A 25,436-nucleotide genomic window follows, 5' to 3' on the forward strand; every position below is an offset into this window, starting at 1 on the left:
TTCACTGTTCACTGTTCTTTGTTCATTATCCGCTGTTCACTAATTATTTCTTTCTTTTTTATTTTTTATTCTTCTTCTTCTTCTTCACTAGGAAATAAACAAAAAAAAAATATTAATAAACGCTGTCTTTAATTTTACCTACCTAATTTGCCCTGGTTGTTTTGCTCATATTATTACAAATCTATTTCAAATTACTTTCAATACAAAGCGCTGAGAAAATGTCTACTGAAACTTCATTTGAAAAAAATTTAAATCAAAAGTTGCTCAATTTAATCGATCCAATTGATCCAATCAACTCAATTGATTGTTTTTCTTATAACAAATTAACAACAAATTCTAATATATATAATCGACAGAATCGACAGAATCTCAGAAAGAAAAATTTAGTTCATTTCCAAAATATCAACCAAAATATCAATACTAATACTAATCCTAATGATCAATACATTGACCAATATTTCAATCAATACAACAACAACCAATTGATTAATTCAAATAATTATTATCAATCTTTATCAATAAACAACGCTAATAATTCAATTAACAACTCAATTGAAAATTTTAATCCACTATTAAACTCAATTTATAATAGCAATCACCTAACCGCCAATACAAATGGGATCAACAATATCAATAATATCAATAATTTAAACAATATTAATAACTATGCAACAAATTTTAACGGGTTTTCCTCTCTGAATTCTATTATCAATGAGCCATCTCCCATAACGTTAGATAACAACACTTCATTATCGATAAATAAAGATAATTACACTTTTCAAAATCTTTTTGATTTTAACAATAACAATCATAACAATAACAACAATCATACCAACCACATCAGCAATATTAATAACACCGACTCTTTTAATATTTCGAATATTAACCAATTTAGTAATCACATTGACTCAATTGATATTAATTTAAATCAAATTAACATTAATAATAATCTTGCAAATATAACCACTTTCAATTCCCTCAATCCTGATTTAAGCGCTAGTATCAACAATCATGATCCTATTCAAAATAACCAAAATAACATCAATAAAGAAATCAAAATGGAAATTAATAATGAATTAGATACAAACTTTAATAATGTTTATAATAACAACAATAATAACCAAAATTATTATCATGCCTATTACCAAAATCAAAAAGAATGTATTAAAACCGTTAATGATACATTATCTAATTCCAAATCTGGTAAAATCAAAAACCAAAAATTACATAATATAAAACCAAACAAACCAACAAGCTTGTTTTCACATATTAATGATAATAATGAAAACAAAAATTATAAAAATTTCATTACAAAGGATAATGCTGAAAATAATAACATTTCTAACGATATTATTCATAAAGATTCCTATGATTATAACAATAATACCAATTTAAATATCCCAAGATCTGCTGGAAGCTATTCAGATATAAAATTCAAATTCTACTCACAATCTTCATCAATCCCAAAAAACTTCAATATTAACAATTTATCGGAAAATAATGAAGAATCCCCCTTCAAAATTATTAATTTTACAAATGAAACTGCTCCTAATTATAGTAATAATGATGAAAATAATGATTATGATAATAAAAAGAAAGATTTAAAAATATCTCAAAAAAGGCAAAGATCTTATTCAAGCAATTTAGATATAAAAAGTTACCAAAGACCCGCAAAAAAGAAACAAAAGTTTATTGTAAATTCTTTAAGTTCTTTAAATTTATCAAAATCTTTTAATCCATCTTTAAACACAGCGTCATCAAATGACTTTCCAAGCACAATTGGATCAATCAAATCCTCTTCATCTACTTTTGCTTCAACTCCAAAGTCAAGACATTCTCGTTGGACTAAAGCTGATGATGATTTATTAATTTACTACAAGGAACAAAAAAATTATTCGTGGAGAGAAATATCTTTAAATTTAAACAATAAATATACTTGGCAATCAATTCAAATGAGATATTTAAGAACTCATAAAAATAGATTCAAAAATTGGACCGTCGATGATCTAAAGATTCTAAAAGAAATTATTAACGATGATTGGAACAATAGGTTTAAGAGAATCCATGAAAAATTCAATCGCTCAAGCAAGTTTCATTTTTCCATGGACAAATTAAAAAATAAATTAATCTCTATTAATGAAAAAAAATTTTTAAATATCCAAAATGATAAAGTGGATAAAGTTTTATTAACTTTCAATGAGACTGAAAAGTTTTTGTTGCTACAATATGGTCGAACCTAAAGAACTGATAAATTAATTTTATTTTGTTTATTTTTTAACCTGGCTTAATTTTTATTTTTATTTTTGTTGCTATTGCTGTTGTCGCTTGCTAGGTTGGATTATTAATATTAAGCTACTTATACCCATATAGATCGATTAAACTCTACAAAAATCGGTAAAACTATAGATAATTTAAATTTATTGTATGTAAAATGAATGTTAATAAATACGTATTCATAGAATTCATAAAAGAAAAAAAAATTTAAAATATATTAATAAAACGAAATAAAATAGATGATAGTAATAATATGATATGTTTTACAAAAGAGAACTGAAACAAAAAAGAAAAAAAAAAAATAACAAAAAAAAACAAAAAATAACAAAAAATAACAAAAAATAACAAAAAATAACAAAAAATAACAAAAATTGTATAATATGAACAATGGAAAATTTTTTATTTAAATACCTAAACCAAAACCATTATGACTCCATGAATATGATGACAAGGCTCTATTCCGCTTGGTTTTATTTTTTTCAAGTTGTTCACGATAATCATTTAACATTACCAAATTATCGGCATCCCTCATTGCTTCTCTTAAACAATTCCTCATCATCCTTAAAAACTCGGTTGGGAGTGCAACCATTAAACTTTCGATGCAATTAATCAATATGTTGATTCCTGGTCGAACTTTTTTAACAAGCTGGACGTATCTGCTATGATCAGTTTGATTTAATATCCTCAAGTTGTCAAGACCACCCCAAAATAAGTAAAATTGAAGAATAAAAGTATGAGATCTCATTCTCGAATCAAATTCGAACAATAATGCAAGGTATTTCAAGCCCTCATTATACCATCTTAGTTCTTGGGTTTCTTTTGTTTTTAAATCCAAATCCTTTTTTTCATTTTTGTAGGAATTTTTATTTAAAAATTCGTCTAGCTCAAAGGCACCAAGGTTTTGTGTAATAAAATAATCTGCAACCACACAAATGGCACTGGCATAATAAAAATCAACCATACTAGTTTCTTTTAAAGTATCCAAACCTTTTCTGTATGTTTTGAGGTGATCAAAGAGTTGGTTTTTATAATTTGTAAGGTTATCATCTTGTCCACTTCCCTTTTCTAATAGTCCTTTATCAATTTTACTCAAAACAAAAAATTTAAAGTCGACTATGCCACCCATTATCATGTACAATGGAAATAACCAACCAAAGACGCCTGGTTTAACGACACTGAAACATATGCCTATTGGTCTTTTCTGAAACTCTTCTGGTGGGAAGCTGTTGGGGAAATCTTCGTTTATCATCCAAAGTTTTTCATCACAAGCATGGTATAATTCCATGCAATCTCGATCTTGAATCATCATGGGTTTATTTAAAGACAAAGAATGATGTCTATCGAGAATATATAAAGTCCACCAAACTCTTCTTCTTTCTTCTCTAATTATTTCAGTAGCGCCGATCGAAGAATTTTCTGATTTTTTCACGAGAGTAAAATTATCCTTATCAACCTCTATTTCGACTTCATCTCTTGGTAATTCTTTATTTAACTGCATAGCTTGAGCCAATACTATTGAATTTTTAAGGAGTAAAACAGACTCTGCAAAGGAAGAGATATTGGGAGCAATTGGATGAAGAACTATTAGTGTCATTACATCATCGATTGTTTTTATTATATCTACGGAATTTGAGGATATTTGAAGTTCAGGATCCAAGTATTCTGGGCATAAAGTCTTTTTAGCTATATTGAAAAAGCCCGAAATTACCTGACTTCTTTTTCTTCCAATTAAAAGAGGATGCTGAAGATCGTAAGAGGCACATGCCATAATCGAGGCGAGTAGTGAGACCGAAGATAATCTGTATTGTTTTTCTTCTTCAGCAATGTTGACTAAGAAATCTCTTGGTCTTAGCATTGGAGTGACTTTTAATACTGGTCCAGGTTCCGAGAAGTAGTGTTCAAGTAGTTCATTAGCTAGGTCAATAGGGATGTTGACGCTTTCTAGTACTGAGACAAAATTGAGTAGGCATTTATATTTAACTTGTTCGTATGCTTTAGAAAGAGATTGAAAAAGCGCTGCAGAGCGACGAAGAGAGTTGATGCTATTTGAGATCATTGGATAAAGAGCTCTTTGACCGATTGCGTAAGAATTTGTTTGGTTTAGTAGTTCAGTTAATCTTGGAGATAGCTTTACATTTTGTTTTTTGAGTTGATCTTGGATTTGGTTTGGGAATTGAAAATGGAATTGTGTTTGGAAATGAGATTGGTTTTGTTTTTGAAGAATGAGTTGGTTTGTATTTGACAGATGGGAGAGAATGAGTTGGTTTTGGAGTTGATTTTGGAGTTGATCTTGAAGTTGATTTTGGAATTGGTTTTGGAATGGATTTGTAAGGTTATTTTGGAATTGAATTTGGTTTTGAATTTGAGTAGAAAGATTATTAACGGCATTAAAAGTCAAAGCGTTATAGTTATCAATTTTTTTGATTGAGTTGGATGTAACATCTGGTAATAAGTTCAATGATTCAGTATTAATGAGGTTACTGCTAGGTACTGGAGTCATATCATTCAAGTTATTTAGGTTGTTCAAGTTATTTAAGTTATTTAAGTTGTTTAAGTTGTTTAAGACATTTAAATTATTTAAATTATTTAAAGTGTTTAAAGTATTTATGTTATTTAAGTTATTTATGCTAGTTATGTTATTGTCATTGTTATTATTATTATTATTATTATTATTATTATTATTATTATTATTATTATTATCGATGAAGGTATCTTGATGACCAGATGAAGATGTATCGCCATTTTCAGTTGAGGGATAAGTTGTTGAAGACATAGGACTTACAACAGCTCCAGGGATGAGGGAAGATAGAGAACCTATGTTGGAGATATAACAGTTGAATTGGTTTTTGTTATTTTGATGAGTTTCAATATTGGCTAGATGAGTTAGGTTGAAATTACTAGAATGTTTGAGAGTTATATTTGCCACCTGGGGTATATTATTGTGAGTTCTATTGGTATTATTTCCATTGTTATTACTATCACTGCCACTGTCACTGTCGCTATCAACATTATAGTTAGTACTGTTCTTATTATTATCTATGGTGCTAATTTGAGTGGTTTGGTTAATCTCGTTGATCTCGTTGATAGGATTGATTTCGGTGATTGGATCAAATGGATTTGTGATGGATTCAATGTTATTGGTATTGCTTATATTACCGATATTTATATCGTTTATATTATTTATATTTATCACATTTGCATTATTTAATTGTGCGATTTGATCAGTATTATCAGGATTATTTGGTTGATCAAATGAAGACAGGTTTTTGAGCAGAAACTGGTTATCCAGATTCAAAGGGTTGAAGAGCAGGGCATTTTGAGAGAAATCCAGATTGGTTGTTAGCTGAATATTGTTGATGAGAGAGTCAGTAGTATTTGTTTTTGTATTACGATTATGGGGATTGTTATAAGAAGCAGCAAAATTTTTTTTTGACTTTCTCTTTTTTGGTTCTTTTGGATATTTGTCGCTAGCCCTTCCTCTTTTTTTTTCACATCGTAGGTAAGTGCAGGGACGATTTGCTTTGAAACATTTTCCACAGGGGGATTCACCATTGCATTTGGTTCTTTTCAAGTTGCAGTTATCACAGGCTCTCTTTGTTCTTTGTTTGCGCACCTTTTCGTTAGAATTGACAAGAGCAAAGTCGATTTGGTTAGGAAGAACACCAAGACGAGAAGAGGCTACGGAGTCCACGTTATTTATAGCAGCAGGATTGGCAGTGGTGGAAGCAGGGGGATTGGGAGTGTGTGTGTCTGAGGAAGCAAGACTGGACGAGGGAAGCAACATCTCAGAGGGAAGGGAGCTGTGGGTGTGGGCAGCAGAAGAAGATGGAGAAATAGAGGAAGAGTTGGTGTTGTAGTGTAAGACATTCAGATTGTGGTAGTTTTTTGGGTTCAAAAGAGCAAAAGGCAGGTTCTGGAGCAATCCCCCGGAAACCAGGCTGGTTTTTGTGGGAGAGGTAGAGGACAGAGAGCACTCTGGAGAAAGAGCAGCAGTATTGGCGAGACCTTTTTTGTTGTTATTGTTGTTGTTACTGGAGAGGTTGTGGAGGTTTTTGAGGGCAGAAACCATTCCCCGTAGCACAGGTTTGGAAGGAAATACAGATAGCAGGAGAAGCGGAAGAAGCAGAGGCAGCAGCAGGCAGTGTGCAGGAAGATGGGCAGTGGGCGAGAATATGGTACCAGAGGACGCAGAGGAAGGAGCAGCACAGGCTGTTGGCTCAAGTTGTTACTGGGACTGTTTGCAAAGGGTTCAGGAGCTGGATGTGAAATATCGGGAAAGAAGAGGGTTCAGCAAAGGATCAGCTCAGGGAAACTCTCCAAACTGCTTTAGACTTTGGGTTTTTCCTGGAGCTGTTTTTCCTGTGCTCGCAGCCAATCCAGCACAGGCCCAGTAAAAGAAACAGTAATCAATGGCTTCTGAACAAAAGAAACAAGCTTATTATGCTTATTATGCTTATTATGCTTGTTTTCCAGTGCTCAAACAATGCACCGTAACCGTTTCTCCGTTTCCTGAGTTTATAAGACAAGGCAAGACAGGATATGATATAATGTGATATGATATAATATATGAAAAATGATTAACCAACCAACATATCTTGTCAATAAATATAATAATAACGATATCCAATGATAATTATGTAACTGAAACTTTAAAAAAGCTTAAAATAAAAAGTAAAATATAAAACTCAGTGAAAATAAACTACAAATCAAATCAACAATTAAAAAAAAAACAATTAAAATAAAAATAAAAATAAAAATCCAGTGGTTATTACTTATTAATAATTACGTCTTTGAGATATGGCTTTTGCTAATTTTTCTGAATGAATTCCATTTGCCAATTCTTCTCTTTGGTCAATTCTTCCCGCAACATAACATTTGCCATACTCTCCCTTCGTAATTAATATCCTCAACAAAATATTTTCTTTTGAAATATACGAAATAATAGATTTGGCCTTTTTGGCCTCATTTTCGGTTTCTTTTCTAGCTCTGGCACTACCATTAGCCATAACTGTTTTGGACCTTGCAATAGTACCGGCTCTAGTTAACTTTCTCCCAAATCTTCCCTGTTTAGATCCTCTAGCAATATTTCTATTTCTATTTCCATTGCCATTTCTATTTCTATTATTATTATTATTATTATTATTATTATTATTATTATTATTATTAACACCATTACTGCTGTTAGCACCATTACTGCTATTATTACTGTCATTGATATCAAAATAATTCCTCTCAGTCAACTCTTTTAGAACTTCTTCACTTAGTCCTTCTACCTCTTTGATGATCTCATCGGCTCCACTATCATAATTTATCGGAATCAAAAATAATAATTGGTATTTGGCACTCCCTTTCAACTCCTTTAATGGTGGCCCATCCCCATCATTATAAAAAAATGAACACAATGAATCTAACCACGAAAAAATCGTATCTATCTCATTCATAGTCAACGCTCTAGTATTCTTTCCTATCTTTGCAATTTGATTCGATAGAATTTTCCATTTAAATCCTCCCGAAATTTTATCCTTCAATAAATAATTCTTCACACTATTTAACGATGGCAACAATAATTCATCTGCTGATGTCAATACAACCTCCCACGTTTCAACCATAACTTTTAATAACAACTCATGCGTTAATGATGTGGCTAATATTGATAAATTTGCATTCAAATAATCTCCTAATATATCCATAGCTGAATCGTCTGTTGGTCTTAATGACTCATTACTACCACAAAATATCTTCAAGTTATCTCTTGAAAATGCAAACGAAATAAACGTCGAAAATTTGCTAACCATCAATTTAGCTATTCTGTCTCTTGTTCGAGCAATCGATCGAAACGCCTTACCAAGACAAAACAATGCATCTATTCGTTCGCTTTCCATCGATATCTCCAATAGTAATTTCCCACCTTGTGCAAACTCAACCCAAATCTCTTGTGGTAATCCATCATCATCATATCTCGATGGCTCTAATTGGAATTCAGCTCTTCCAATAATATCCGGTGCTGATGAATAATCCCAAATCGTAGCAAATAAATATCCCATACTACCCGCAGGAACTGCTAATTCGAATTCTTCATCCCACTCGGGATTAAAATCTTCTTTAATAAGTTTAGTTTTACAAATCTGTCTTCTTTCAATAGCATCGTAAATTGAAACAGTGGTATCTGGTAATGAATTGGGTTTATTGCTTCGCAAATTTTCTGCTTTCAACACTCGGACCGTAAATAAATGCCCCTTGATTCTATCATCATAATTCGTTTCATTTTCTTTGATTATTTGAGACATGGATTCAGGATTAATTTGCTCATCCAATTTGTTAATATTATCTAACATTGCTTGCAAATTGTTTAATGCAACACACGTTCTTTCTTTAAATTGATAAGGATTTGGCGGCTCAACTTTTTTGCTTGAAACAGCGGCTTTGAATTGATTGAAAAATCGATTTGTTGAACTCTCTTCCTCATTTGGTAAACTTGAATTGGATAAATTGGTTGCATTTATATTTTGGTTCACTGAAATCTCCCTCAAATCTTCAACAACCATATTAAATAATAAATTCGAGTAATAAATTAATCCATCAGAAATAACCTTTACAAAGTTTGTAATCAATACAGCTTCTTGATACTTGTTTTGCCAACCTAAATCTCGAACTGAATTGATCAATTGGTTCAACATTTTAAAAATCATAATAACCGAAAAACTGACTTTATTCGTTGAACTATCAGGATTATTTTCATTATTCAGGTCAAACTGATCTTTTAGTTCTTCTTTTTCTTCTATAGTTAACGATTCTTTGTTTTCAATAGTTGGCTTTGACTCTAATTGAAAATTATCCTCATTAAATGCATTTTGGATTAATGTTGGAACTCTTTCAGCACTTGAATTGACAAAATCCAATGCATATTTAAAAAGATAGTTTTCAATATCAAATGGAAATTTGCGCTTTGGATTTTCCATCACTTGAAAATAGATACTTCTTATTTCCGATAAATTTTTATAAAGTTCTATAGCATCGGAAAAAACAATTTCATCTTTATTAGTATTCCTTTCAATGTGATCTATAATGGTTTTGGCATCATTTGAAAAGGCAGACAAAAATTGAGAAGCTATAAAAGTACTTCTATATAAATTATCTAGTAGAGGTTTTTTGTACTTTAATTGGACAGTTTGAATAATTGAAATGATTTCAGTTGCCACTGAATTGAGATGGTCAAATTTTGCAGATTGATCCCTGGGAATAATTGATAGGATTTCTCTATATTTTTGGATTGTTGCTTCAGCTAAAGTGATTTTAAATGTCTTTAACCATTTTTTGGGGAATTTTGAGTTTCGAATTTTAATAAAACAAGAATCTAATAATAAAATTTTGTAAAAAGTTGTAAAGCTACCAAATTTAGGGTAATCAAAAATGTTTGAAAGACATTCTTTAATACTTTCCATGTCGTTTGTATAACTCATGAATAGATTTTTTAGCCAAACATCTCTGTCTGGATGTGGCCAAGTTATTGGGTCCAATTCGAAACCAGCCAGAGAGGATATTCTTTCACAAATACTGTACAAGTCTCTTGCAATATCTAAATAATTTGAAGCCGGAGACATATTCAAGACAGTATTATGGCAAGCGGTATAAATCAACGAGCATCTAGTAAAATAGTCGATTCTCCAAAATTTGGATATTTCTTGAAGAAAATCGTAGGAAGTATTTGAGAAAATGTTATTTAAATCATTGTTTTTAGAGTCATGGTCTATAGAATATTCAATTAATTTTGTAAAGTAAATTTTAATTTTTGAAAACGAATTTGGGATAAAAAGGTTATTTTTTGAGTTTAGATATGAGTTTAATTTAGGATCACTTAATTGTTTAATATTTGGGATAAAGATTTTTTTCAATAGATTCGTAACGTTTTCAAATTCTCTTGATTTCCAAGATTTATAGGATTCTTCATTTTGAAAGTCATTTAGCTGGTAAGAAGAGGAGATGTCATTTGATAAATTGGATAATATTAATTTTAAATCATGCTGGATGTATAAATCAATTGGTAAGGATTTTAATTTATCAATTTTCAATTGTAATTCTGTATCATTAAGACCGAAGATTTTTCCGACAAATCTAGCAGTTGACATGTCGGATAATTTGTAAGAGGGTTCAACATATCTGACTACTGGGTCTGATAAAGAAGTTGCAGAAGAATATCTTGATAGGGAGTTGTTATTATTAGAGTTAACTGGAGATAAATTGTTAGAATTTGTGTGGGATAAAGACGTTGATAAGTTATTATTAGAAGTGTTTTGTTTGTTTATATGTGAAGTGTTGTTGATATTGTTGTTGGCATTCCACTGATTTAAGCTTAGCTTGATTCTATTGATAATAGATTGTGTATTTTTTTCGTTTGAAAATAAAATTATGAGGATATTTATTAGAAAAGTCATTTGCTGATCCATATTATCATTATAGTTTTTATTTAAGATTTCCAATTCTTTTGTGACGATTTTTGAATAAGAAAGAATTAAAAATTCTGGAGAGGATATGTTTTTAGTATATTTTGGGTCAAAGAGAGAGTTTAATAAAGAGGAAAGACATCTTTTAGTTATTGGATCATTGTAAGGAGGCAGATTTTTCTTATCGCCTGCTATGGTAGATCGAATATAATTTTTTAATTTTGGTAGGATATCTTGAGTCAATTTTTTTAATTCAGTTGATGAGTAAATTTTATCCTTATCTTTTTCTTTATCCGAGAAGGAGAAATGGTCAAAGAGTCTTGAGGTTCTATTTGAAGAAGAGTCATTTGAGGTTGAATTTGAAGATAAACTTGAAGGTATTATTGACAAACGGTGGGATGTTGAAGGTTTCTTATGATGAGAGTGATGATTAGTTGAAGAATGATTTGAGTTTAAGGTTGATGAATTTGGAAGGAGTAAATAATCGTTAGTACTATTGGCGGTACTGCTGGCATTGGTATTAGTAGTGTTTAGATTAGCATTATTGATGTTATTGTCATTATCGTTAAATGTTTTCAAAGGAACTTTGAATCTTGGTTCCGATTTGTAATCATAAACAACAAATTTTAAAACAGAATCAAGGAAATCGTTATCGTCAATTAAATTTGAATCATCATGTAGAATAAAATTTTTCAAATCGCTTGTAATTGAAATGGTAGAACTGATACTGGTCAGTCTGTTGATCGATGCCATTTAAAGGGAGTGTAGAAGTATGCAATTGATTGAACGATTGAAGACAGCAAGAATAGGGGATTAGAAAAGCCAGAAATTGGAAAATTGGTTAGTTATAAAGCAGTAAAATATGTTACAGATATTTAGGTATTTATGTCATTCAAAAGGGCAAAATGAGCCCAAAACAGTCAGAAAACAGTCAGAAAAGACAGTGCCCAGAACAGAGTAAACAGTAAATGCCAGAGATACAACAAAAAAGCTGAAATAGACGCCAGCAGACAAGAGATGGAGTTGGAGCTGGAAAAGAGAAGTAGAGCGAAGAAGCAGAAGAAAGAGGAAACAGAGGCAGGAACAAATTCAATAAATAGCCAACGCTCGCAAGTCACATCCAAACAACTGGAAAAAACATATCCCTCGCACTGGTTCTAAGCACGCAACAGCTTTATGGAATGGGCTGTGCACGCGTGTTGGCGCATGTATATGCGTAATGACGCATATATGCAGCGCCATGCGTGTTTTTCTTTCTTCTTTTGGTTCTTCTGGTTCTTCTTCTTCTATTTGATATTCTGTGTGTCATCGATGTCCGGCAACCACATTGTCACGTCAATGTCGGCGGTGGCAAACATCATGAATTTGGGATTGAACAATGTCATTCGCGGAATTCCCACCTTCTCTGCCTTCAATCTGCAAACAGGCTCCAACACCTTTGTCTTCAGGGCCTTGTCCTTCGTGCCTCCAAGTCCACCATATCCATTATACTCGCTATCACTGCCCATTCCACTGTCCCCTCCAGCGCCTAACTCCTGGAGGTCCCAAATCATCATTTCTCTGGACCCCGAGCCTCCGATTGCGTATCGTCCATCTGCTAGCAACGACACTGATCCAGTGTCTGGGTAGTTTCTTGGGGGGATTGTTTTGAACCCTTGGAGTTTTCCAACCAAATCACCCTCGTAGGAATCAATCACATAGTGTGAATCATCATTGCTTGTACCGATTATAATGTATTTCCCGTCATTAGAAAACTCCAACTTGTTCCAATTTACATTCTTTGTACTGTTATTATTCCGATTGTTGGTTCCATTAACAATTCCGTTGTTGCCTATGCTATTATTATTCGCTATAGTGTCATCGCCATTTAGGCCCAAATTATTCAAATCAACCGTTAAAAATGGTTCTTGATCGTAATTTCTTATATCATATAGCCCTATCTCTTTAGTACTAGAATTCCCAATAGCAAAAACTAATCCTGATGGATCGATAGAAACAAAGCTCGGTGACTTGCAATTCATAAAGCCTTGGCAATTCGAGCTTCTTAAATCCCAAACTCGAACCGAGTTATCCCACGAACTCGTTAAAAATACATCGTCATCTGTAGGTGATATCTCCATTGAATTGACAAGTCCCTGGTGGCCCCTGAAATATCGGATGTATTGATTATTATTCAACGATAAATATCGTATACTGTGTTCTTCTCCCACTTTTGTTGTGACATATAAACATTTCTCAGAATCATGTGTAAATCTAGCTAAATGACACCCATATTTCTTACTCACTATATTCTTCAAATGTTTTCCCTTGACACAGTCATATAAGTCAATAGCTTCATTATTCCCTGCAGATATTAAAAATTGTCCCGAATTATCATAATCTAGTGATGTTATTTGAGATTGATCAATCTGATTTCGAAATATCTTGCTCGGTTCAAATGAGCTCAAAACTTCTTTGTTTATTTGTAGTCTCATTATTCCAATTAAAAAAATTAGAAAAAAAAGCTGGAAAAAAAAATAAAACTATCAATAACTCAGTTGATTTCGATTTACCAACTCAATCTTCTCCATTTCTTCAGCTCCGTTTCTTCATTTGCAATTTTTTTTATTTTCAAGACAGGACACAAAAGTCGCGTGACTTTATCGCCTATTTTGCATTTTAACTCAATCTCACCAAATCCCTGGAATCCTATCTAATTCCTAATTAATACAATCCATATAATCAATATAAATACCAATACAAATATCAATATAATCAACACCAACTATCTTTAATATCAATTAATCTATCCTTGAATCAATCAAAATGGGCGTAAGTTTTATTTTATTTTATTTTATTTTTTTATATATTCCCTCTCTAAACCATGTTCCTATCATACTAACATTGTTTAACGAAACAAGTTTATTCACTATACCTTTGACTTACTCTTACTCTCAATTCTTTTAGCTGGTGTTAGAAGAGACACAGGGTTAACATTAGATCCAAATGACTTCCATTCATTAGACATACGTCGTTATTTGTCTAAATATTTATATATTGGTGAAGTTGCCTACGATTATTTGGTATCTTTCTTAAAGAGCACAGGTCTACTTAAAATCAAGACAAATAATGTTGATAATTTCTTAAGTAGTGTTAAAAGGAATGTCAGTGATTTCAATAGAGATTTCAATGACATTTCTAACTCATTTAAAAACAAATAATTACACTCTTTACAGTAATTATACCTCATTTATAAATTAGTTATTTTTTATTTAGAACTAATTAATTTTAATTTAATTTAATGAATTTGATGTTGTTTTTTTCTTTCTTTATGTTTTTTGTCCTTTTTTTTAATTATCCTTTTTTTTGGTGCTTTTTTTTTTTTTCTTGGCTGTTACTTCTCTCCATTTCATTCGTCGATCGTTTCTATTAGTTGTGGGCTTATTTATTTACTATCTAACTATTTATTTTTTTATATAATAAATAATTAGAATTTATATTATTATTATTATTATTATTATTATTCATAAATTGATGGGTTAAAATATATAAGGGAAATAGATTTTTCTATTTCTGGGGTATTTGTCTCCAAAATCTTTTAAATATCTTTTATGTTTTTTAATTCCCCAAATCACCATTTGAGCTGTACTAACCACCAAAAAAAACAAACTAAAGGGATTTAAATTGATTAAAAAAAAGAACAACCATGAAATTGATTCAAAAAAATAATTAGGGCACGAAACTAAGTTGAATCCATATCCAAATGGTATCTTATGATCTTTGGATCCATCTTTTCTTAATGATGATAAATTTAAGTGACAAATTAAATTTGAAATTTCTGCAAATAACCATCCAAGTATAAGAACACCCGGGATCAAATTATTTTCATAATCTGCTTTAGTATAGAATAAAAAATTTAACAATGAATTATCTGGATTTAAAAAGTTATTGAAATAAATGAAAATTGATAAATTGAAACCTGATAAAATCCAATAATGCCCACTATTTTTAAATAAATTAAACAATGGCATCGTTGATAAAGAGAATTTATGAACAAAAATAGTCTCAAATTCTCTTTTCAAAAAATGTAATAAAACTAGAATCAAAGAAATCTTTTGAATATTTGAATGATTTTCAATTTTAAAAATAGTTAAAAAACCGTTATAATTTAAAAAATAGCTGCTATGGCTCAAGTAATAAAAAAAAGGATGGATTAATAAAGGCCCAAGATACTCTAAAATAAAAACAGTTTTCCATGCAATTTGGGGACCCAAGTCTTTAACGAAAAGCGTCAATTCATTTGAATTTGAATCAATAAACTCTTTGAAAAATTTATCCTTTTGTTCTGAAAGTGAATAGTCGCCATTTAAGGGAGATTGTTTAACGATTTTGGTCTTTGTATAAACTGGGGAAGCAAAAGTTAAACGTAAACGAGATGAGGAAATATTATTGAATGAGGCAATTTGTTCAATCAATGAATTGACAGGAGTGTTGTAATCAAGAGAAGTCTTGAATTCCTTCAAGTTTTTAGAGCGAGGTCTAATGACAATTGCAACCATGACGAAAAATTTGTTAATTGAAAGAATCAACTATAGATAGATTAGGGAGAATCGAAAAAATACAATTAGTATTGAGATTGGGATTGAGATTGAATTAGGATCATTTAGAAGTTACCCTCTCTCACAGTGCATTTCGTGTACAATACTGCAAATTTCATAATTTTCGCAAAACTTCCAGTTTTCCAAAGCAAAACGTAATGTGAATTTTATGTTGGATAGTACAAACTTTTCGCAACATTACGATCCTTCTTTTTTTTATACCTATTATGGAATCTTTACACAAACTGTCTAATAAAATTTATTTAAGCCAAAAAATCCTAGAGAAAATACATAATGAGAATAAAAAGATATAAAAATAACCAAAACAACCAAAATGACTTATTTAAAAATAAGAAAGAATAATAACAATAAGTTAAGTATCATTAGAGATTTTTGGATATGAATTTGATTTGAACTTGATTCTGACGAATCTGAGTCTGTAGTTGAATCAACAGATGACAATTCTCTGGTTTTAAGACCATCGGAATCAATTTCAGTTTCGATCCAGGATATTAAGTCAGTTGCATCAATTGAAGATGAAAAATTGACATTTTCACTTAAAAAGGTGATTGCAGTTCCATTAGCATCAAATAACACACCACCTTTCATTACGGAGGAGGTATCTCTTTTAATATAACCATAGATTGGTAAACCTGACTCAATATCATCAGTTCCTTGGTAATTATGAATAGTGGTGTATAAATCCTCGACGTCAGTTGTATTTAAGATTTCAAAGATATCGAATTCTCCACAACCACTTCTCCAACATGAACAGGATGAATTAGTTGGATATTGAGAAGTTCTTGGGATACGGGAATTTAGCAACCAAATTGCAGGCATATTGTAACTAGATGCGTTGGTTTCAGAGACTGATGATTCATTTGGCATTTTAAATTCAAATAAAAACAATTTGATTTTGCCATAATAACCATGAAAAGCTGGAATGTTATCTCTATAGACACCACAATCGTTATTGATGCCAGAATCCTCGCATGAGATATTTGAGAAAATGGCAAATTCTTCATCTGAATTAATTAAAGTGTTATTGTTCAATATTCTTGAAGATGAGGATAAGGAAATACCATCGGTATCAGCATAAGCTAGCGCCTTACCTAAACAAGTTGAGTCTTCACCGGCGTTCGTTAAAAAGGTTACATTTTCGGCTATTTGATCAGAACCACTAAAGTAGGCCTGTCTTGACCAATTTTTATTAGATGAAGATGATGAAGAATAAAAGTCAAAATTTTCAGAAACATAGTAAGCAAATTGATTTAGAATTAAAGGGCCTCGGAAATGAACAGATAACTCTTCATTTAATGGGGCATTGCTTCCAGAGAAAGAGACTGGATTGTCAGTATCAATAGCACAAGAACATGAATCAGATGTTGGATCATTTAATTCAGATACCTGATAATATGTTCCATCATAACCTAAATTACTGAATTCAAGCACACCATATTCAGATGAGGCTGATGTCATCAACGACTTGAAGGCTATTATGAGAGGTAAAATTATAGACATCTGAAGTGAAATAGGCAAATTATGTGAAAACATTTTTATCTCAATTAATTTACTTGCAGAAATTTGATGTTATGATTTGGAGATTTATCAACTTGATGTCCAGCAGTTTTTGGGCGAGAATAAAAAAATGAAAATAAAAAAATGAGAGGAAAACAAAAATTTAAATCAGAAGATGTTTCGCTCCTCTTAAACTAAAACATATTAGAAGGAAAAGCAATAAAAGATGCAATTTTCAAAAATAGAAGCAGTGGGGGTGACAGAGTGAGATTTTAAGTGCAATACCAGACTGAAGAAAACAAAACAGCATAGGATGTGCACTGGAAGCCTAGTTCAGAGGTTTCATTCGACTTCCACTTGATCACAACCCAGAACTAGATTTTCTTCAGCCTCCGACCACAAAGCCGGCATTCAAACGCCCTCAAATCCGCGGCGCATTCAGGGGCTTCTTTCAAAAACCTAAATACCGAACCAAAAGCCGGAAACTGCAAGGCTTACGGTACAGCGCGTGTGCTTAGCTCAGCAAATTGGGATACTTTTTTTCACATGTCAGTGCAACGAGCTCTGTTGGGCAGAGCAGCAAAAAAGGTTCAGGTTTATATTTCACTTGCTCTGAAAACGTAAATAACGTAATATTTCGCTCCAACACCAGCGAAGAGATCCTGTTTAAAGTTATCTGATCTTGATCTAGACATCCAGATAGAGCAAGGTAAAATAAGGTATAACAAGATATACTAAGATATAACAAGATATAAAACCACATATTTCCATCTCATCAGCATCAATCTGCCAGATTTTTCAAACATCTTCCCTCACTTACTGGTTTATTCTGTTACCAATTGTTAACTCTGCCATAATTCAGCTCTTATTCACTTATTCACTGAAAAGTTTCTAAAATGGGTGCTTTTATTCATAACTTGGAAGGATTAAAGGACTACAAATATCAAGGTGAAGACCATTCTATTGTCACCAAATATGTTCTAAAACCATTTTGGTTGAAATTTGTCCAGATTTTCCCATTATCAATGGCCCCAAATCTAGTCACTTTGCTGGGTTTTTGCTTTATATTAATCAACTTAATAACAGTCTTCATCTACGACATTTATCTTAACAACTTGGATTGTCCCAGATGGTGCTATTTGTCCTATGCTATAGGTCTATTCTTATATCAAACTTTTGATGCCTGTGATGGAATTCACGCAAGACGAACTGGTCAATCTGGTCCATTGGGTGAATTGTTTGATCATTGTGTGGACGCAATCAATACTACTCTTTCTACAATAGTTTTTGCTTCTGTCACCAAAATGAACTATTCCTTTTTGTTAATTATTGCTCAATTCGGTTGTTTATTCAATTTCTACTTAAGTACCTGGGAAGAATACCATACTCATATTCTTTATTTATCCAAATTTTCTGGTCCCGTTGAAGGTATCTTGATGATTATAATTTTGTTCATAATAACTTTCTTATTCGGTCCTGAAATTTGGACTAAAAAACTCTTCCAAATCAATTTATCAAATCTCTTGTCTCAAGAAAAAATTGATAAAATCGATCAAATGGTCCAATTAGAGTCAACTTTACAAAAATTTGAAGAATTGAACAAAAATTTAAAATTCATTCCAATAACTTCTTCTCCATCAGAACCCATATCCTCAGCTATCAATGATCAATTAAGCAACGCCACTAATAGTCCTTTATCTTCAAATCTCATACTAACGTTCAATTGCACAAATATCTACATTATTTTGGGTATTTTTTCTCTTTATTTCAACATTAGAACTTCGGTAAATAATGTCATGAGAGCCTATAAAAAGGACCCTTCAACTCAATATGACAACACTAAAAAGGCTGTCAAGGGTTTAATTCCATTTTTACTCTATTATCTTTCAATTTTTGTTTATTCACTTCTAATTCAAGACTATCTTTTTGCTGAAAAATCAACTATTTTTTTGCCCTTTATAATATCAATTGGTTTAAATATTGCATTTTCTGTTGGCAGAATAATCGTTTCTCACTTGACTTTAAACGATTTCCCTTATTTTTTCCCTCCAATGTTAATTCCACTTTTCCAACTTTTAACTTATACCATTTTTGGCTCTTTATTAAAATTTGACAAACAATCTTTAGCTATAAATTTAGTCTACACTGGTTTAGGTTTATCTTTAGCTATTCATGGTACATTCATCTATGAAATTATACATGAAATAACTGAATATTTAGATATCTATGCTTTAACTATAAAACATCCAAAGATTGCCTAAAAGAATAATTATAAAAAATGAAAAAAAAATAAAAACATAAAAACATAAAGAAAGAGAAAGAGAAAGAGAGAAGAAAAAGGAATGAAAATAAGATTTAGTATTATTGTAAGTTTTATTGATGGTAGTTATACTTTATTGCTTTTTATCAACCTTTATTTACTTTTTTTATTTTATTTTATTTTATTTTATTTTATTTTATTTTCTATTTTATTTGTATCATTTTCAATTATAGATTATAAATTATAAATTATAAATTATAAATTATAAATTATAAATTATAAATTATAAATCACAAATTTTACATTATAAATTTTACATTATAGACTTCCTATTTTAATTTAAAAACATAATTATCACAATAAATAACCTTGTCTTATCTATATTGACCCGATAAAAACATCCCTTTCATTTCTCTTATTTGATTTGTAATAACCTTTGTCAGATTCTTTCCTTTTAGTTCATCATCAATATGATAATCTTCATTACTATTACTGCTATTTTGTAAGCTGCTTCTGATATACTTGGGTATTTTGAATAGGTTATTTTGATCATAATAAATTAAATCAATATTATTTTTCAAATCATTTAATTGGAATTTAAATGGATTTAATTCATTAAAGTTAGAGTAATTAATCAAATCGCTGTTATAAATTTGTAATGTTTTCTTAATTTTGTCCAATTTTAAAAATCTTTTATTGTAATTTGAATCATTATTATTCTTTAGAATTAAATTGGATTTATATGGATTGAAAACTTTATTATTACTATTGTTATTATAGTCTGAATCCTCTTCTTGGTTGCCTGTCTCAAAGGTAACATGTTTGACTTTAGATTTTTGTGATTCCTTTTCTCTTAGTTCTTGCTCTTCTTTTTCTTGTTGCTCTAATAGATATATGTTGTTTGTCTCATAATCATCAGTTTGTAATTGGGAATCAACATAACATTTTAGTTCCCCGTTTTTATACTTCTTGTATGAAACATTTGGTAAAATGGTAAAATGCTTTGAAATCCTTTGATTAAATATAGATAGTTTTTTCAAAACAAAACCCAAATAATCCTTTCTTAAGCTTAATTTATTCAACAAAATTGGCTTCAAGACAGTGAATAATAATACATAGATCACCAAAACGGAATATCCACTGTAATTCAATAATTTTGTTATAAATTTCAATAGTAATGGTTTCTTTAAATTTCTGTCTGATGGAAAATTGGGAACCTTCTCGGGAAAGGACAATATCTCTATGGCTCTGCCATCCATCTTGTTATTCAGTGTTGTTATTTAGTGTTGTGGGTCTTTCAGAATACACTGTTCTTGACTGTTACATTGCGCTTTATTGTATTTATATCCTTCTCCTTTTGGGCCATTATCAAAAAACGCTGCAAATTTCCTGCGAATCGGAAAATTTTCCCGGTTTTGTCACGTGAACACTTTTCCTCGAAACGCACGCAAAACGCCGCGAAAAAATCCCGGCGTTTGTGAGAAAATTTTTTGAAATAAGTGGAAATTTGGAAATTGGTACAGGAAAACTGAAGCAAATATATCGAAATTTGAGGAAACAAGCTTGTACTGCTGTGTTTGAAGATGTCTGCAAATTCAACACAGTCCTCAGTGAGGGAGAACGAGCTTTTAGATCCTAATAATGTCAATTCGGCATGTTCGAGATGCAAGAAGGAACAGTCAGAGATCAAATCAAGAAAGGAATACTTCTGTTCGCAATGCTTTATCCGATTTATCAGTGGGAAACAAAGAAAACAAATGTTAGATGAGAAATTCAGGGTGAACTACAAAAAGACTGGAGTTGACACCAACGTCTTATTGCCTATTTTATTCAACCAGAATTTGGTTGAATCTCTATCATTATTAGATATTTTATTGAATTTATTGCTTGAACAGAATTTGAATCATCATGGCAAACAAGGATTTAATTTGGTTGTGGTAATTTTATATTATAAATCATCTCAGGAGGATATTAACGATTTCAATTTATTTATTGATTTAGTTAAAAAAAACTATTTGCCATTGAATAATTTAAAATTTAAATTATTCGATTTAAATCTATTTATTACATCGAATCCTTCAATTTTGAGATCAATTGATGTTGATTATAATAATTTTCAATCGTATAGTATACCAAAATTAATAAGCGGTGAGAGTAACAATAATAATAGTAATGAAATTATAAATTTAGATACTATCCTATCACAAATATCTGATTCATCCACAAAAGAAGACTTGCTAAATATAATTATTACACAGTCAGTTAAAAAAATTTCGTTATTGTTAAACTGTGGAGTGATTTTATTAAGTGACTCAATGTCTTTATTAGCAATTAAAATATTATCATTAATTGTTCGAGGAAAATCATATTTGATTTACAATATGTTGACCAATGATATTCGAACAGTAAAAATTTTAATGAATGATGATAGTAATGAAAAAAATAAAATAAAAAAAAAAAATATTAACAATTTAAGCAAAATTGCTAAGTTAGAAAATCTTCAAATAATATACCCTTTGCAAGAAATTTTAAACTTTGAAATTTATAATTATTTCAACTTAAAACAATTGAATGTTTATTTGAAATTTTTTAAAAAATTTGAAGACGACACAAGCTTATTTGGACTAAACGCTTCCAAGTCCGCAGAAGTTCTTAATAATGACCAAAGAAAAAGAATTAGAAATCCTTCTATCGATCTATCGGTGAAAAATTATTTTCGAATGATTGAAAACAATGGGTATTCTACAGTGGTGTCCACTGTTGTTAAAACTGGATTTAAGTTGATCAATCCAGTAATGGTCAATCCTCGTGGTATCAAACATTGCAAAGTTTGCGATTCAGTTTTGTTTGATGATCCAATCAGGTGGTTGAACAAGATTACAGTTACTGATTGTGTTGCTCCAGAAAATGAAGAAGAACTCAGCAACTACCAAAAATACGTGAGCTTGTTGGACGCCCAGACCTCTGCTGGATCGAGCAATAAAGGAGACTTACATCAGGAGAGGACACAAATGGACTTATGTTATGGATGTCTAGTCTCAGTTGGTGGTGTGAGCAAGGAAAAGTTCGTATGGCCTATCTACGAAGATGATTCTACACACGACGCACAAACAGACTTTAAAGTTGACAGCGAAGACTTACTCACCTTGCAGGAATACCTCATCTAACAATAAAAACCTGCGTTGGGGTGCAGTGATAGAAGTGATGCCGCGTTTTATTGTCCCAAAAAGCTTATCAATGTTTGGCTTGCTCTCAAAAGCTATGCGCAGAAGTCTTTAACTATTCCTCTTGTTCTAAAAGCATAATGGGATTTTGGGTGAGTTTTAAGGGGTTTGTGGTACAAATACATACTGGGTGTTTGCTGGCATGAGACTTCTGGCATGCTTTTTTGTTAGAAAATGGATCACCACCCACCTTCCACCCCGGAATTTGGATCTTCCTTGGCATCTTCTTGCGATATTATTCAAAAACCTAGAATTTTTAAAGTATTTAATCTCTGTGATTTTTTCTTCTTGTTTCCTGCTTTTCTTTATATCTCAACCAGAATAAATACTTTGTTTCTAGTATTAGTTGTGGAATTCACCAGTTATATTACTCTTTGAGCTTTCTCAATACAATCGCTAGATAAATCTATTGTTTCTTTTGCTTAAAAGAATATCAAATATAATCATACATCCGAATCGCTTCACACATTCGCTTTTTCTCAGTCAAGCTATGTCTTTATCCTCTTCAAATTCAGATACAGTCCCTTCAAATGACAATAATATCACACATCCAACTTCTGATATTGGAAATGAAAATCCTGACAATAAACCATCAAGTCCTAGTTTTTCATCATCAATGGATAAAAGTAAACCTCATTTTCCTCAATTAGCTGTTTTGCTTCCAACTCCAGAAAACTCTCCACGTTATCTTTCTTCGGAATTGCCTATCAGCGATAGCGCTTTACCTTCATATCAAACAATTCGAGAGCAATTTGATACCTCTTATATTCACTACAAACATCGTGTCAACCCTATTCCTTCTGCTGCTTTGGCTGTTTCTCGGTTAAAAGTTCAACCAGACTCTTCTTATGGTTCTAGTGAAATATCAGCCGCTCGAACCTTATGCGATATAAATAGGACCGTATTGTTTAATCTTGCTCCGTCTGGTAAAAATGAAAGCGAGTTTCAAAATAATTCAAATAAACCGGATTCTTCAGATACTTTGGATAGTTTAGTTATCTCAACTAAATCAGTAGAAAATCCAATTAGTATCCAAAATTTACTAAATCCTACAGATGAACCACCCAAGTTCAAGTCTATTATCTTAACTGGCTCATCCAGTCCACTTGATTTAAGCGACTTGGATAAAGCCTTGTTTAATAGTAATGAATCTGACAGTTCATCAACTAGTATTGATGAGCGTGTTGGTTCTTCCAATCTTTTGTTAAATAAAGATGCTGTTAGTAATGAACCGATTCCCAACAGTTTAAACTCTGGCAATAATACATCCAAAAAAACTGCTGAATCCGAGAAAGATGCTGCTTTTTCTGCAGAGCGTATTTTATTGCATGACAAGGAAAATGGCGAGATCCTCAAGGTTGCTGATATAGATGACAAAGCTAGTTATGATCATTATGTCAAAACACTTAATCCTGGTTTTGTCTTCTTGACCAAAAATTCAAAATACAAAAAAAATGATAACGTCAAAAGCCCAAAAGAATCAACAGGCTCGCCCAAACCTGATCATACACCATGCACTCATTGTAATGCAATGCTTTCACCTGAATGGAGATCAGGTCCTGCTCCAGCAAGAGAAAAAAAAGCATTTTGTAATGCTTGTGGTTTGTTTTATAAAAAGTTGAAAAAGTATGGAAGAACTCGTAAAGATATGATTATGAAAGCCAGAAAGGCGCTTCGTCAAGACGAAGCACAAACTTATTATGGATTTACAGCAGAAGAAAGGTTAAAAGCCAGGCAAGAAAACGATGAAATAAGAAAGATTGCAAGCCCTCTATCAGTTTTTAAGTGGTATGTGTTTTATCAAATTTTATTTAGAGACCAACCTGTCTATTCTGATCCTTATTATCCTGCAGAAATGCCAAAGTCTCGAGAAGCTGCTCTTCAACAAATCGAGGCTGCTGACAAAAAAGCTGCTGCAGATGAAGTTTTGGAGTTCTTAAGAAAAGCAGATGAGCATGATATAAATGAGGTTAAAGAAGCGATGGAAGCAAATGAACAGCTTAGCTCTGATGGTATTGCTCTTAAAAAAATCAAAACCTGCAAAGGCTCCAAAACCACAAAAAACACAAAAAACACCAGAAATAAAAAGTGAACCGCTCTGGGCGGTTTCCGGTTCGATTCGCTTTTGCAGACCTTTTTTTTAGGTTTTTTTTGTATTTTCCGTTGTTTTCTTCCCTGTTACTTTTTTTTCAATTACTTTTTAGATTCGTTGTTTTATCTGTTAGATAACAGGTCTCATTTTAATCAATTAATAGTTAGGTTTTTTATTAAATATACCAGTCTATTTTTGTTTTGTTTTTTTACGTTTTTTTAGTCATTTTATTTTACTTCAATATACATTATTGGTTTTGCTGCACCTAATTGTATCCTTTCATCTTTGATTCCATCCTCATCTCGTACAAATCATGGAAATTATCGAATCAACAACCACGAAGACTTTAATTGACTATCATCCAATACCTTTTGATGAAACTTATATCTTATACAATCCTCATGATATTCTATCTTTGGTCTGTGTTTTTTTCTCACTTTTGCCTATACTACTCCTCGTTTTCTACTTTTCATGGTTCGTCACAACAAGAGAATTAGAAAGCTGTATCATGGCTGCTGGGCATGTAGTTAATAATATCATAAATCATGTAATCAAGAATATTTTAAAGCATCAAAGGCCAACTTATTTAGATAATTTGCAAGAAAAATTACCTCTTTTAAGAAATCAATATGGCATGCCATCTGCTCACTCTCAATTTATGGGCTTTTTCTCAATGTTCTTCTCATTAAGGTTCCTATTACAGTTTAAAAATTTGACTTTATTTGAAAAATTCATAATAATAGTCGTATTAAATTCAATGAGTATAATGACAGCGTTTTCAAGAGTTTATTTATACTATCATTCAGCAGATCAGGTCTGTGTTGGTTTATTATTAGGGTGGCTATTAGGCTCTATTTTTTTTTTAATAGTTTCATTCCTAAGAGATTTTGGTATCATAAAGTATTTATTGAAAAATTTCAAAATCTTTAAAATCTTTTATTTAAAGGACTCCTTCTATGACAATTATGATTCAACTTTAAAAACGCAATATTCAAATTACATAAACAATTATGAATCCTCTGATAATCATTCTAGAAACAACTCAATTTC

At 31.3% G+C, this 25,436-nt stretch overlaps 13 protein-coding genes across 13 annotated transcripts; 7 read left to right on the forward strand and 6 right to left on the reverse strand.

The window, feature by feature from the left end:
• Positions 1–218: 218 nt before the first annotated feature.
• Positions 219–2,240, forward strand: ASCRUDRAFT_72730 (SANT/Myb-like DNA-binding domain-containing protein; the record flags this gene model as incomplete). Its single annotated transcript, XM_020192106.1, has 1 exon — positions 219–2,240. The coding sequence occupies one exon, from the start codon at positions 219–221 to the stop codon at positions 2,238–2,240; it is 2,022 nt and encodes a 673-aa protein (XP_020044623.1).
• A 437-nt stretch (positions 2,241–2,677) lies between these two features.
• Positions 2,678–6,343, reverse strand: ASCRUDRAFT_10355 (Zn(II)2Cys6 transcription factor; the record flags this gene model as incomplete). Its single annotated transcript, XM_020188570.1, has 1 exon — positions 2,678–6,343. The coding sequence occupies one exon, from the start codon at positions 6,341–6,343 to the stop codon at positions 2,678–2,680; it is 3,666 nt and encodes a 1,221-aa protein (XP_020044624.1).
• Positions 6,344–7,064: 721 nt separating this feature from the next.
• Positions 7,065–10,430, reverse strand: ASCRUDRAFT_21699 (uncharacterized protein; the record flags this gene model as incomplete). Its single annotated transcript, XM_020189703.1, has 3 exons — positions 7,065–7,309; positions 7,445–8,994; positions 9,094–10,430. Coding segments are annotated over 3 exons (3,132 nt in total), but the record flags the coding sequence as incomplete, so codon positions are not given.
• Positions 10,431–12,001: 1,571 nt separating this feature from the next.
• SWD2 (WD-repeat containing protein SWD2) lies at positions 12,002–13,189 on the reverse strand (the record flags this gene model as incomplete). The annotated part of the gene is made up of 3 exons (XM_020190944.1): positions 12,002–12,131; positions 12,207–12,493; positions 12,608–13,189. 3 exons carry the CDS (start codon positions 13,187–13,189, stop codon positions 12,002–12,004), a joined length of 999 nt encoding a protein of 332 aa, XP_020044626.1.
• Positions 13,190–13,454: 265 nt separating this feature from the next.
• On the forward strand, positions 13,455–14,042 carry ASCRUDRAFT_78012 (DUF1748 domain-containing protein). Its single transcript, XM_020194101.1, has 2 exons — positions 13,455–13,526; positions 13,616–14,042. Exons 1-2 carry the CDS (start codon positions 13,521–13,523, stop codon positions 13,913–13,915), a joined length of 306 nt encoding a protein of 101 aa, XP_020044627.1. The 5' UTR covers positions 13,455–13,520; the 3' UTR covers positions 13,916–14,042.
• Positions 14,039–15,278, reverse strand: TSC13 (trans-2-enoyl-CoA reductase (NADPH) TSC13). The gene has a single exon (XM_020194102.1). It carries the CDS (start codon positions 15,251–15,253, stop codon positions 14,234–14,236), a length of 1,020 nt encoding a protein of 339 aa, XP_020044628.1. The 5' UTR covers positions 15,254–15,278; the 3' UTR covers positions 14,039–14,233.
• A 353-nt stretch (positions 15,279–15,631) lies between these two features.
• Positions 15,632–16,813, reverse strand: TOH1 (Toh1p; the record flags this gene model as incomplete). The annotated part of the gene is made up of 1 exon (XM_020188571.1): positions 15,632–16,813. One exon carries the CDS (start codon positions 16,811–16,813, stop codon positions 15,632–15,634), a length of 1,182 nt encoding a protein of 393 aa, XP_020044629.1.
• An 893-nt stretch (positions 16,814–17,706) lies between these two features.
• Positions 17,707–19,071, forward strand: ASCRUDRAFT_39503 (Choline/ethanolaminephosphotransferase; the record flags this gene model as incomplete). Its single annotated transcript, XM_020190940.1, has 2 exons — positions 17,707–18,335; positions 18,486–19,071. The coding sequence occupies 2 exons, from the start codon at positions 17,707–17,709 to the stop codon at positions 19,069–19,071; spliced, it is 1,215 nt and encodes a 404-aa protein (XP_020044630.1).
• A 300-nt stretch (positions 19,072–19,371) lies between these two features.
• Positions 19,372–20,386, reverse strand: ASCRUDRAFT_88434 (uncharacterized protein). Its single transcript, XM_020194999.1, has one exon. The coding sequence runs from the start codon at positions 20,327–20,329 to the stop codon at positions 19,445–19,447; it is 885 nt and encodes a 294-aa protein (XP_020044631.1). The 5' UTR covers positions 20,330–20,386; the 3' UTR covers positions 19,372–19,444.
• A 193-nt stretch (positions 20,387–20,579) lies between these two features.
• Positions 20,580–22,237, forward strand: NCS2 (Ncs2p; the record flags this gene model as incomplete). The annotated part of the gene is made up of 3 exons (XM_020191304.1): positions 20,580–21,475; positions 21,560–21,643; positions 21,710–22,237. The coding sequence occupies exons 1-3, from the start codon at positions 20,654–20,656 to the stop codon at positions 22,235–22,237; spliced, it is 1,434 nt and encodes a 477-aa protein (XP_020044632.1). The 5' UTR covers positions 20,580–20,653.
• A 100-nt stretch (positions 22,238–22,337) lies between these two features.
• Positions 22,338–22,702, forward strand: ASCRUDRAFT_122369 (uncharacterized protein). The gene has a single exon (XM_020188904.1). It carries the CDS (start codon positions 22,437–22,439, stop codon positions 22,617–22,619), a length of 183 nt encoding a protein of 60 aa, XP_020044633.1. The 5' UTR covers positions 22,338–22,436; the 3' UTR covers positions 22,620–22,702.
• On the forward strand, positions 22,703–24,543 carry ASCRUDRAFT_122370 (GATA-type transcription factor). The gene has a single exon (XM_020188905.1). It carries the CDS (start codon positions 22,785–22,787, stop codon positions 24,384–24,386), a length of 1,602 nt encoding a protein of 533 aa, XP_020044634.1. The 5' UTR covers positions 22,703–22,784; the 3' UTR covers positions 24,387–24,543.
• A 207-nt stretch (positions 24,544–24,750) lies between these two features.
• On the forward strand, positions 24,751–25,386 carry CAX4 (dolichyldiphosphatase; the record flags this gene model as incomplete). The annotated part of the gene is made up of 1 exon (XM_020189595.1): positions 24,751–25,386. A coding segment is annotated over one exon (636 nt), but the record flags the coding sequence as incomplete, so codon positions are not given.
• Positions 25,387–25,436: the final 50 nt, after the last annotated feature.

Source organism: Ascoidea rubescens (assembly GCF_001661345.1).
Source record: "Ascoidea rubescens DSM 1968 unplaced genomic scaffold ASCRUscaffold_19, whole genome shotgun sequence".
Taxonomy (NCBI): Eukaryota; Fungi; Ascomycota; class Saccharomycetes; order Ascoideales; family Ascoideaceae; genus Ascoidea; species Ascoidea rubescens.

Excerpts from the sequence above, each read along its gene's own strand:
- TSC13 (XM_020194102.1), bottom strand. The coding sequence starts at position 15,253 with ATGGTTGCAATTGTCATTAGACCTCGCTCTAAAAACTTGAAGGAATTC.
- ASCRUDRAFT_88434 (XM_020194999.1), bottom strand. The coding sequence starts at position 20,329 with ATGGATGGCAGAGCCATAGAGATATTGTCCTTTCCCGAGAAGGTTCCC.
- ASCRUDRAFT_122369 (XM_020188904.1), top strand. The coding sequence starts at position 22,437 with ATGAGACTTCTGGCATGCTTTTTTGTTAGAAAATGGATCACCACCCAC.
- ASCRUDRAFT_122370 (XM_020188905.1), top strand. The coding sequence starts at position 22,785 with ATGTCTTTATCCTCTTCAAATTCAGATACAGTCCCTTCAAATGACAAT.